At 45.1% G+C, this 13,307-nt stretch overlaps 1 protein-coding gene across 1 annotated transcript; it reads right to left on the reverse strand.

Moving 5' to 3' along the window:
* Nucleotides 1–4,841: 4,841 nt before the first annotated feature.
* SMU1 (SMU1 DNA replication regulator and spliceosomal factor) lies at nt 4,842–12,737 on the reverse strand. The gene is made up of 12 exons (XM_048291322.1): nt 12,605–12,737; nt 12,160–12,370; nt 11,900–12,052; nt 11,160–11,270; nt 10,655–10,783; nt 9,526–9,645; nt 9,013–9,129; nt 8,689–8,816; nt 7,790–7,916; nt 7,236–7,403; nt 6,795–6,947; nt 4,842–6,152 (listed from the first exon to the last, which is right to left on the reverse strand). Exons 1-12 carry the CDS (start codon nt 12,628–12,630, stop codon nt 6,054–6,056), a joined length of 1,542 nt encoding a protein of 513 aa, XP_048147279.1. The 5' UTR covers nt 12,631–12,737; the 3' UTR covers nt 4,842–6,053.
* Between the last annotated feature and the right edge of the window lie 570 nt (nt 12,738–13,307).

The raw sequence follows: 13,307 nt of genomic DNA on the forward strand, positions 1-13,307 counted from the left end.
GCATTAGGAAAGCACACTAAGAAAAGTGAGGTTTGATTTAAGCCACTCTTTTCCAAAACCACACATAAGCAAATGCCAGGCTCATTGTTTTCTTAGTGGGTAAGATGAGCACTGTTAAGAGTGCCCAAAGAATGGGGGGAATTCAACTACCCTGTAAAGTGCTGTCAGGAAAACACAGCACAGAATACTACTATTAATACTATTAGTATTAATACTATTAATACTACTATTAATAATACAAGTATGTGGGGTATGCCCAGCCCTTGCCCTGGAGGGATTTCTGCTGAGATAAGAGATTTTGCAGTCACCCAGCAGGACTCCCTGGAAAGGCAACCACGTTGGTCACAGCAAGGAAAGGCAGACCCACAATCCTTTAGGAGACCCTATGCAGATTTCGTCGTAACCCATTGGTCTGTTCCCATCCCAGATCCTCTGCAACCCATTGGCCTTTATTGATCCCCTGTATCCCTAGAAAAGCAAGCCCAATGGGCCCCTGTGAGAGAGACGGTTCTCATCCCTGGCTTTCCCCTTCGCCGGAGGGGACACACAATAAAGCTACCTTCGTGCGGAACCAGCCACACGAGCCTCTCATCTCTCTCTGGTCTGGCTTGGCCTGGAGGCTGCCCTGCAGAGCTGAGCTGGAATCACGAGCTGATATCACTAAAGAGCTGAGAGCCTCTGCAAGGGCCCTCCTGGCCAGCAGCTGAGGGAAGACACCGGGCCTCGGGAAGGTGATTCCTTTTGGGACCATCTCCCCGGACCGGTCACCTCTTCCTGGGTCAGAGCCACAGACCCGTCACCAGCTGTAATACAAGTAGATCCACGTCTCAGACAAGTGCTAAGTGCTTTTGGTCTCTGCTGTCATGGTGGGCATTCCAGAGCCAAAGCCAGTGTGTCTACTGAAACAGCCCCTGGGAAGCCCGATGCTTCCGCTCAGACAGAACTGGTGAGGAAGGAGGTGTCAGTACAGGTGGTAACTTTCAATGGATGCCCAGATACTTCTGAAGAAAAGGCTGGTACCTGCACAAAGCATGCACAGGTGGATGACCAGCTGCGGCAGGTGGCTGGATGGCAAGAGACAGTCAGTTGGCTATGCAGTACTAGAGAGGCTGAAGCAGAGATAGGTATGTGGGTTCAGAACCACGTACCTGCAATGGATACCACTGAGCCTGAGGCACCTTGCACCCTGGCACAAAAGCAGGGCTCCAGTTCAATCTCCACCCTTCAACACGCAGACAAAAAATGCAGATCTGGTGCTTTAAAGGCTTTAGATGTCCATGAGCAAGGCAAACAAAGAGAACCTCACCAGCAGTGCATGGTGATTACTGTAAAAAGAAACATCAAGTAATTTTAGTGGGCATTGAGTTGTCCATCTGCCAGCCTGATAGACAGTCACAAGGGATATCCTGCCATCCAGGAGCTGGGATCCATGGTGTTGCTGAGAGGGTATCCTGACGTCATGGACCACTATCTCCATCACTTTTTCATATAGGTACAAACGACACAACACACCAAAAAATAGGTGGGATCAAGGAAGATTATAAAGCCCTGGTGAGGCAGGTGAAAAACATCCCAAGTCCCATCCCAAAAACATCCCCATGCCCATCTCCTCACCTCTCCTCCCTGTTGGAGAAATCGGGACAGCCAGAGGCAGACACACTGTGCATACCAGTGGCTGCCTGCATGGCGGGTGCCATTTGAGAAGGTTTTGGTTTTTATAACAGTGGGTTGTGTTTTTGTGATTGTAGCCTGTTAGGGGGCAATGCATCCCCCTGGCCAAAACAGGGCACGAGAATCTTTGGCAGCACGCTGGCCAGTGTGGTCCGATGGGCTTTAAACTGAAGGACTCGAGGAGTGAGGGCCAAGGTGGCAATGATTGTGCCATTGTTTCCTGCTCGGGAGCAGGTCATAGCAACCAGTGCAGAGATAGATATACCTTGGCTGCCCCTGAAGTTGAGGATCAAAGCACAAAACACTTCATTGGTGCTCATGGCTATGGTGAGCCCTCTCACATCTCTTCTAGGGAACCCCTTTCTTTGATAACCCCTGAAGTGTCTGTATATGATGCAGCATGGGTAATAAACAAGAACTAGAAATATATGTGCGATCACAGGGCCATGATCTTACTGCAATGCCTGCTGAGACATGGTGGGATAGCTCACATGACTGGAATATCGTCATGGATGGGTATGTCCTTTTTAGAAAGAACAGAGGAAGGTCAGAGAAGCAAGGTGGTGGAGTTTCTCTTTACGTGAAAGAGCAAATGGTATCTAGCTCTACCCACAGACAAATGAACAAGCTGAGAGTTTATGGGTGAGAAATGCACCATGTGCCCTGGCAACCAGGAGGGCCACCCGTGTCCTGGGGTGCATCAGGCACAGCATCACCAGCCAGGCAAGAGAGGGGATTGTCCTGCTCTGCACTGGGGTGGCCTCACCTCGAGTTCTGGGGGCAGTTCTGGGTGCCACAATATAAGAAAGACATTGAGCTCTTAGAGAGTGTCCAAATGGGGGCAACGAAGATGGTGAAAGGCCTTGAGGGGAAGCCATATGAGGAACAGCTGAGGTTACCTCAACATGAGGAAGAACTTCTTTTGAGGGTGGCAAAGCACTGGAACTGGACATGGACTCCCCCTCTCCAGGGACATTCAAAAGCCACCTCCTTTAGGTGACCCTACCTTGGCAGGTGTGTGGATTAAATGATCTCCAGCATTTCCTTCCAACCCTAACAATTCTGTGATAATCAATCCAGGAGGCTCATGGAGTGCATCAATGGAAACTTGCTGACCCAACTGATAGGGGAACCAACAGGAGAGGTGCTCTGGTGGACCTTGTACTCAAAACCAAAGAGCTTGTTGGGACTGTCAAAGGCAGCCTTGGCTGCAGTAATCATGAGGTGGTGAAGTCCAGGATCTTGAGAGGAAGGACTAGGACGAAAAGGCAGCTCTCAACTCTGGACTTCAGAAGAGCAGATTAGTCTCTTCGAGGATCTGCTTGGAAGCACCCCAAGGGATAAGGCTCTGGGATGACGAATGGCCCAAGAAAGCTAGTTAATATTGAAGGCTCACCTCCCCCAGGCTCAAGAGCCGTCCATCTCAGTGAACAAGAAGTCAGGCAAAAATGGCCAGGAGGTCTGTGGGGATGCACAAGGAACTCCTGGCTAAACTAGAACACAAAAAGGAATAATCTGGAGGGTGTAGTGAAGGCTGGGTAGACTGGGAGGAACACAGATGGGATGAAGATATGGAAGCTAAAGCTTAACTGGGTAACAAGGGCCTCTATAAATACAAAAGTGGGAAAGGGCAGGGAAAATGTGGGGCCATTACTGAATTACATAGGGCATCTGGTTACACATGGAAAGGGACATGGAAATGGTTGAGGTGCCGAGTACCTTCTTTGCTTCAGTCTTATTTAATGACCTCTCAATTGCAGAGATCAAGGGGGAAAGTCTGGAGCAAGAAGGAGGTACGCTTGGTATAAGGATGATCAGGTCAGGGAAGACTTAGGCAAACTGAACATACAGAGAAGCATGGACCCCAATAGGATGCATCCACAAGTGCTCTGCGAGCTGACAGATGTCATTGCAAGGCCCCTCTTGACAATCTTTGATTGATCATGGTGACAGGGAAAAGTGCCCAAAAACTGGTGGAAAGTAAATGTCCTATCTGTCTTTGGGAAGGGCAAGATAGGGATATCCAAAGAACTAAAGGTCTGTCAACCTCACCTCAATCCCTTGGAAGGTAAAGGTGCATCTAAACATAGAAACCATTTCCAGGCACATCAGGAACAAGAAAACCATCAGAAGTTGTCAGGAGGGCTTCACCAAAAGGAAATCATGCTTAACCAACCTGATAAATTTTACAATGCAATGATTGACCTGGTACACGACAGGAGGGAAGTGGGTATTGTGTCCCAGGACTTCTGTAAGGTCTTCTGTGGCACCGCCTTCCGTAAGATCCATACAGAGAAGGTGTTGAGATATGGGATGGATGAAAAGTGAAATGGATTGAAAACCAGTTGAATGCGAGGCCCAGAGGGTGGTGATGAGTGCAACCAAGTCCGACTGGAGGGCAGTGCCCCAGGGTCAGTACTGCCTCAGCCCTCAGCAAGTTTGCAGATGGCACTGAAGAGGGAGAAGTAGCTGATGCAACAGCAGGGTTTGCTGCCATCCAGAGGGACCTGGAGAGGCTGGAGAAATAGGCTGGCAAGAATGCCATGAAATTCAAGGGGAAGTGCAACCCAATGCAACAGCACATGCTAGGGGCCACTCGGCTGAAAACAGCTGAGAAGGAACCTGGGGGTCCTGGTGGACACCAAGCTCAACATGAGCCACCTTTTTGGAAGGAAGTCAAATTGTGTCCTGGTTGCCAGCAGTGCAGGCAGGTGATCCTTCCCAGCTACTCAGCACGAGTGAAGACACACATGGAATGCTATGTCTGATTTTGGGTCTTCCAATACAAAAGGGACAGAGTTGTACTGGAGAGAGACCAGTAAAGGGTCACAAAGATGCTGAAGGGATAGGAGCATCTCCCCTGCAAGGAAAGTAGTTAAAAATACTTTGTCAAGATCCTCCCCCTTAACAGAATTACTAACTGCCCAAGGAGCTTATAATATGTATCACTATCACATATTTCTGGTTTTTTCAGGCAGGAAAAATAATCACTTTTTACTATATAAAACCCCCTCTGTGGATATATCTAAGGAAGTAAAAAACAACCTGGGAATTCAGATGACACAGCTAAACAGAGACCTAAAACACTACACTTGGAGCAAAGGTGCTGTGTGAGAATTCCAGCTGAACTTCTGCATTTCCCCACACCACTAAAGACACACAAGAAATAATTAAAGTGGAACTAATTTATTAAGTCAAAGGCAAGTTATTACTGTTCAAAACATTACTGCAATAGGAAAGCATTCTACAAGATGAGGACAGAACACGGTGCAGCAGATTCAAATCTACAGGCATTTGATTCATCATTACAGGAAAAGCCTCATTTTTCTGCATCCTAGAAAAGACACAGACTTCAGAAGATTCTGATGTACATTCAGAACAGTGTACATTAGTCAGAATCTCTCAACAAAAAAATCATGTGCTCCAAACTGAAGAGCCTGAAAGTATCTTTTTACCATCTTGTGGGACCTAAGTATAACATCAGCTAGGTCCACAGGCATATGAAATTAAAAAAAAAAAACCCACAAACTTAAAAATAATGATTTAAAGCATTATCACAGCACTAGGAACTCAGCCTATGTAAACCAACTTTTGCATGTTTTAAAATATTGATCCCCTGGAGCCTATTTCAGTTCTAGCTGGTCTGAAGACATTTTGCACTTACAGGAAGAGGGCCCCGGTAATAACTCCTTTTAGTCTTGAAGTAAAACAAAAGAAAACAAACAAAACAAAAAAAATCCCCAAACAAAATCAACTGTATCTCACTGCCACATTAGGCAGGTTTACAATCTCCAGTAAGAAGTGCTGGCAGATGGGGAAGGATAGTTTCATTCTGAGGCAGCTGTGTGACACCACTTTCCAATATACTTGGAAAACTGATAGTGAAAACTGAACACAGCAAAACCCAATGGCCTAGAAATGACCCCATCTTCAAGCTCAGGATACTGTATCCTCATCTGCACTCTAGGAAACTATTCCTGTTTCAGCAGCGGGGAAGAGACAACTTCCCCATTCCACATTTCACTCAAAAAGAAGCACTCTAGAAAGTATTCTAGAAGTCAGCAACCACTCAGAAGTGTGTATAGTTGCTGTCTCATAGAACTTTTACAAACATTATAGGAGGAGTACAGACTTCAGGAGACAGAAAAAGCATTGTCACCGAAGCTGCTTCAACTACTCTAGTAAAAATAAAAGTATATCAAATTAAGCGATGCTATATCTATGCATCAATCCACTCTAGGTAGGCAAAAATGTAGTTCTCTGAAAACCTGAACTGAAACTTGAGTAAGTATCACACTCTGCATATTTAGACCGGTGTTAAAGCACAAACACTAGTAACCTGCAACTAACAGGCATGCTTCAGAGCTCGCTGCAAAGTCCATCTATGGCTTCCAGAGCTTGAGGAGGCCGTCTTCACTGTAAGTGGCAATCAGGTTCTGGTGGGGGTGATGAGCAATGCCAATGACATCTTTTTCATGGACCTAAAGAGTAAGCAGAAAGATGCATTAGGAGAGTCTTCCTTTAGCGGATTCAAGACAAATACTCTCTTCAAAAAACAACTGGAGAAAACTGGACTGAGGGTTAAGGTGCTTTGTGCATAGAGCAAAAGCAGGGGTACATAGCCCCAACATTAAATTCCAGTCACAACAATTTTTGTGACATGGCAGTTACTTTTTGTTGGGCAAAGGAAGGTTCAGTGAAGGCTTACATCCACTGAAACCCACAACACCTAAGTGTTCCCCATTAAATTTAGACATTCAAGCTGGTATTCCTCTTTAGTTCAATCTAAAGCAAATTTAAACCCAACACCTTTAAATCTGACAGCTTGGTCAGGTTATCCACCAGCTGGAGCCCAGGTCAAGACAAGCTCTCATTCACAGAAGTCTGAACCAATTCACCTTTTGCTTCGTGGGTAAATACTTCCCTAATTTTTACAATCAAATTGTTCTAAAAAACCAAAACACATTCTATGGCCAAATGCCCTGAAATTCATTTGTTACCAATCATGTCCACTAAAGATGAAAGATTCCTTGGTCTGAGATTACTCCTTATGGACTTCATAATAAACATTTACATCATCCCTGTGTTTAAAACTCTGGAAAAGCTCAGAGCTAAAAACTTACAGTCAGAGTTCTCTCCAGCTTGCCTGTCACTGTGCTGAAGCAGTACAGCACAAAATCTTCACCAACACAGTAGATCCATTCACCACGAGGTGAAAGTGCACAGCAGACAAAGTCACCACCTTCTCTCTTACCAGAGCTAAAACTTCTTACAATCTGTAAAGACACACGCCCAAAAACATTTGTCAGGATTAAACAGCAGCACATCAATACCATGTTTAGGGCAAAAATACTGAAGTATTAGGTTTGTTTAGAACACAGATGTGTCCATAGCTGCAAGAGCTTTCCTGTGTTCTATAAACTCAAGTTCAAAATAGTTTGTCATGAAAGCAAATCAGAGAAATCAGGTTTAACCCTGCTAGCTTAGAGCAACGTTTTTAACTAGGTTTTCTGCATTCTTGAAATGACAGAGAGACTTGAAAGGACACCAGTAAGAGCACATACTTGTCCTTGCATATTCATGATGACGACTGTGTTTGATCTGTTGCAAACAACGAAGTGTTCTGGGTTTTTAGGCAGCAGAATGACACTGTTCACAGTAATGTCTGTCCCAGCAGTGCTACCAAGAGACTTGAAGGTGTTGGAACACTCTGTTGTCTTGACATTCCAAACCTAGTAGAAGAAATAAAAAAACTAAATTAGCTTTAAAAGTTTAAAAATAAAGAGCTGATACGCAATTATTTCAGATAAGGTAATCCCCACATCATAGGAGAAGAGGTGTCACAATCAGTTCCATGTCTAGAATAAAACAGAACAGGCAGTAAGCACTGCACTTATGCCCCCATTTCATGAATGCAGCAGAGACAGGCCCTGCAAGACACTGTAAGTGGAGTAAGAAATGTCATCAGTTCTCACACAAATCTGCAGTAAAGTCACAAGCAGACCCATTACTGCAGATAACCCAGTCTTCTCCAGTGACTGCAACAATTTTAACAAATGGGCTATATAACACAGCAAGAGTCTGAAGGTGTTCTTACAAGGGGTAAATGCCATCCTACCTTCACTGTGCCGTCAGAGGATGCACTGATAATATAGTGGCCATCCTGGGTAAAAGTAGCTTCATTGACAAAGGAAGAATGACCACGGAATTCCTTCAGGGTTTTCCCAGATTTTAAACCATGAATCCTGTCAGACAACATAGATGCAAATGAGTGAGCAAACTCCACTCAGTAACCAAGGTGCAGGATCAGAATTACTGCATTACACAAACAATAATCAGCACTTTCCAGATGCTAAGAGCTACAGGAAAATGGGTTTGATGAGGTTCCTATTGCCTGCTAAGATTATAAAAGTGTTTGAGTATTTTTCTGAGCATATTTATTCTTCTAACCTATCTTGCACTGATATTTAAAAAAAAAAAAAAAGGAAAAGAGAGGGGGGATATTCACCTAAATAATTGTAACACCTAAACACCTAAAAAATTCTAACTATTGGGTTACCATCACTACCCAACATGTCTTTACAGAATAAATGGAGTTACACTCCTCAAAAGGTGCACAGCTGAAGTACAAAAGGTAAAGCATACAAGAAACCCAACCCCAACAAAAAGACACCAAAAAAACTCCAACCAACCAAAAAAAAAATCCAAAAAACACCAAAAAGAACCTAACAAAAAAAGCAGTATCAAACCAACCCAAAATATCTTTTCCTATATCCAAACACGATTTTCCCCAAGAGAAGCAGCGGAACAACCCTGGAGATTTCGAAAACTCAGCAGGACAAGACCCTGAAGAGGCTGTCCTAACTGAAAGGCTGGCTGTGCTTCGAGAAGCACAGTGGACTAGAGACCTCTACAGGTACCTTCTAGATTACACTATTTTATGGTTAAACTGCTTAATGTGAAAAATCCGTTTTCTTTTTTCCCACACTAAAGCTCACACATTCTCCGTTTATTTACCTGATTGTCTGATCAAAAGAAGCACTCAGAATTTGGCTGCTGTCTTTAGAGAAACTGAGGCACGTAACACCTTTACTGTGTGCTCGTTCAAATCTTCTCAGACACTGACCACTCTGGATTTTCCACACCTGAAAAGGACACAGCAAGTAAGTGATTATTTTGTTGTGAGATCACATGAGCTTAAGCATCAGAGCCAACACACACCTGTTTCTGAGCCATGCTAAACTTCCTTTGGGTTTTTATGGAATGGGAACATTACTGCTATTGCAAACTAGTCCTTTTGGTCACCACCTCTCCCAACATACCATACAAAAAGATTTGTACCTTGATCTTTCCATCTTGTGCTCCAGTTGCCAGCATTTCTGTATCTCTGCTGAAGCACATGCACAGCACTGCATCATCCATCATCATGAAGTTATCTTGTGCCTGGTACTTCAGATCCTAAACAAAAGCAGATTCATCAGTCAAAGTAGTGAAATCAATGAAATTCATTTTAAGGGAAAGTGCAAAAGTATTAACAGTTTTAATTTCAGTTACATTTTACAATCTATTGTAAATCAGACTTCACAGCCTTATAATACAGAGTACTACCATTATCACCATTTTAAAGGCAACAACAACAATGCACGAAGGTACCAAAGTTATCACAGAGGAAAATCTGTGACAAACCGAACAACTAAACCCACATAAATACTCCAGACTGATATTTGAATCACCTAAGCAGATAACCCTCTCTGTTTCAATTTCTTAGGGACTGTGAACCTAACAATCTCAAAGAATAAATTCAGGTGCTCTGGCAAGTCAAAGTTACTCTGTGTGAAATAAGGAGAAACTCACCTTCCTAATCTTTCCAGTAGTGAAGTTCCATACTTCAATGAAGCCGTCAACAGAGCCAGTAACCAGATACTGTCCATCTGGAGAAAATCGAGCACACTCCACATGTGACTTCTGCCCGAACTGTTTAAAAGAAAAATGTAAGCAAAGCTTAATAAGCAATTTAAAAGACACAACTCATCAAAACAAAACCGTAGTATTATTATGATGGTAAAAATACAGTATCTTCTAGAAATATGTATTCACAAATTTAATGCAGAGGTACAAAAAAAATCTGTCAATACATACAGAGTAGCACTTTTTTAAAACGGTAGAACAAAAAAACCCAAAACCTTATTTTGGTCTGCTAATGTCCATGAAACGTACAACAAACACTCCATGGTACAGGCAGGAGCTAAATTGGTTGTCTTTATATTTTTGTTTTTGCAGTGTATTGTCTGTTAACAAACACTTTTCCAATACTTCACATTTATCCCAAGCAGACTTCAGAAATTTATGAATTCCTGAAGTTGCTTCATTTGGAGTGATGTTTCTCCAGTGTAATTTTTAGAGAACATTTGGTATTTTTTCTAATATCCAATTTTGCAATTTCTAAATTTTTATATACAAGTGGCCATGACAATTCAGTACACAAAAAAAATCTTCAGGAGCCCAAACAAAAATACAAGATCAGCAATGACAAAAAAAACAAGTTCTAATAAAGCGTTTTTAGCAAGTTGTTACTGAACACCACAAATTGATTTCAGAATTTCCAGCTCATGACTTCTGAAAAACAGTTTAGAACACAAGGATTTCCTTGCACATATAAAGCAGGGGACTATGCAAATTCCTGTAAACTGACTGATTCTGAAGTGGGGAAGCAAAGAAACTACGCAGTTATCTTAACCACAAATACCATAAGCACACAAACTTGTTAAAAGACCTCCTCTCAGATTCCCAGGAAGAAGTCTTCTGATAAGATAAAGAAAGCATGGAAAAAGGAGGAAAAGACACAGGTGTGTGGGGGGAGGGGGTGTGAGGGAGGAGGGGAATGATTTACAACAAAGAAAAGAAACGTTCAGAAGATTTCCCCTTATCTCGCAACGAAAAACACAGGAAGGACAAGCACCAGAAACACAAAAGCAAACATTACCTTAATATGCCTGCTCAGCTGCGTGGGGAACTTTTCTTCTTCTACATCTTTCACAGCTGCTTTGCCTCTGAACAAGTCAATTGTCATACCGGGAGGAAGCAGGCCCTGGTGCTGCTGCCACTTCAGTGCCTTTAGAGGAGTTGAAAGCCACACCGTTAGCTATCAGTTAACACAGATCTACGACATAGGAAACACTGTCTGCACAGAGTGCCAATGAATACATTCTGACAATCAGAAAGGGCTGAAAACGCAACAGAAAACGTGTTACAGAATGTTATTCTCAAAGTGCACACTATGTGCTGCGTATTTACTCTACTGGAAGAAATCTACTGCTGGAGTGACACGTTTTCCTACAACTGCAAAATCCTTGACACGTGAAAAATCTTTCTAACTATACCACATTTAAACTTCAGTTTTATAGAGCTGGAAACTCAACTACATCATAACTAGTTTTATGCACCAACAACATAAAGACATGGCTCCTAAAATACTTTTCAAGACTCACCTGCCCCAACAATGCCATAAGACGAGATGGAGGTACCACACTGACTTCTCCAGCCAAAGCTTGTGCGATAGCAGCTCTCCGTTTCTCTTTGCTACTTCCATCGGGGTATGCCTAGAGAAGTTATTTTTATGAGGTTATTGTTCTAAATAATTATTTTTCTTTTCCCAAAAAGACCTCAATTGTTCTGAAATTGGAACCCCTTCCATATCAATTTTCTATTAGGCCTCCAAAAGACTTTTTCTCTTTAATACTAACCTTAAAAGCAAATAATCACCAAGGTTGGAAAAGATCTCTAAAATCAGTCCCTTCGCTACGTTAACCATTAACCTAACATGCTCTCACCAAAACTATCAGGCTGATGTAACCAGTCAGAAATAATGCCTTGTTATTATTGTTATTAAATAGCAATATTTCTGTTCACACAACTCATGTTTTATTCTGCTGCCTATATAACACTGAAAAAAGCAAGCTACAGATGCCATCCTGTGGCAGGACACGGGTACAAATCCCCAAACTCCCAACTGCAGCACACTTCAAAACCACTGCTCTGCTGCCTCACAATCAAGTGTCATGTACTACTTCCCAAACACTTCACAGAAGGTGTAAAATCATCAAACTCTGAAACTACACATTCTCACTCCCAGAGACAAGAAAAAAAACCCAGTGCCGTGAGCCATCAGCAGCTTGTAATGATGCTTAGGGTCATGCAGGAGAGGTCTCTACGGAAGGGAATTACATACCTCACGAGGATCAAAATAAGATCTGGCCAGAAGATTTTCGAGGTGGATATAGCGCTCTGGCTGAGTTTGTTTCAGCATGATCATGGGATCTGTTTGTCTCAGAAGAGACCTGGCAGCACCCAGTTCTCGGAGCTCGATCAACTCCAGCACAACCTGCACCAAGAGACAAATATCTACCTCAGCAAAAGGTTAGTGGAAAACACCACACAAAGGCTTCCACACGGACCAGAAGAGTCCACAGGAACCCCGCGCTCGCTCACCTGTTCATAGAGATCAATGAGGGTCTTGTCGGGCAGTTTCAGAGACTGTATTGCCTGCAGCACCGTGTCCCAGTGCCCGCTGTTGATATCTGCCACGAAGCTCTCAATGCTGTCCACGGTGTTGAGGGACACGGTGGTCTCCTCCTGAAGGGTGGCGAGCGCCCGGTGGAGGCTGTTCTCCTTCAGGTACTGCATGATGAGCCGGATCACGCTGCGGGCGACGGCACAGCGCACGGTCAGCCCCGGACACACGGGCCGCCCTCCCCGGCCGCGGCGAGCACCGTCCGCAACCCTCCGTCCCCTCACGGCCCCGGGGCCGCCGGGTCTCGCCTCCCTTCCCCTTCGGCGCTGGCGCCTGGGCCAGGGCCGCCAAACCGCTCCCTCCCTGACCCCCCCTAGCCGCCGGGGCCGCCGCCCGTGCCTCCCGCGCCGCCGCTACACGTACTCGGAGGACTCGATTTCGATCGACATCTTGAGCCGCCGCTAGTGGTGGTAGTAGTAGCAGCGGTGTCGGTGTCGCCGCCAGGCCTTCCGCCACGACTTCGACTTCGGCTTCGGCTTCCGCTTCCCGTCCCCCCCTCCCACCCCCGCCTGGCGCGGTGACGTCACGCGGCCGGGACCGCCCATCCCGGCGGCGGCGGGGCTCGCACTCCCCCCGGCGGAGGAGCGGCGCCAGCGCAGGGCCCCGCGGGTGCGGCCTTGCTGCTTCCCTGTGGGAATGCGGAACGCGGGTTTTCCGGCCGGCTTCCCGCAGAGCCGCAGTACAGCTCCCGCCGGCTGAGCGTGAGCCAGCAGTGTGCCCGGGTGGCCAAGAAGGCCAATGGCATCCTGGCTTGTATCAGCAATAGAGTGACCCGCAGGACAAGGGCACTGATTGTCCCCCTGTCCTAGGCACTGGTGAGGCCACAACCTCCAGTGTGTCCAGTTCTGGGGCCCTCGGTTCAGGAAGGACATTGAGACCTCAGAGGGCAAGGGAGCCGGCGAAGGGTGTAGAGCACAAGCCTTAGGAAGAGCAGCTGAGGGAGCTGGGGTTGTTTAGCCTGGAGAAAAGGAGGCTATGGGGTGACCTTAGCACTCTCTACAACTCCCTGAAAGGAGGGTATAGCCAGGTGGGGATTGGCCTCTCCTCCCACGCAACCAGTGACAGG

The sequence above is a fragment of the Corvus hawaiiensis genome, chromosome Z (genome assembly GCF_020740725.1).
Source record: "Corvus hawaiiensis isolate bCorHaw1 chromosome Z, bCorHaw1.pri.cur, whole genome shotgun sequence".
Taxonomy (NCBI): Eukaryota; Metazoa; Chordata; class Aves; order Passeriformes; family Corvidae; genus Corvus; species Corvus hawaiiensis.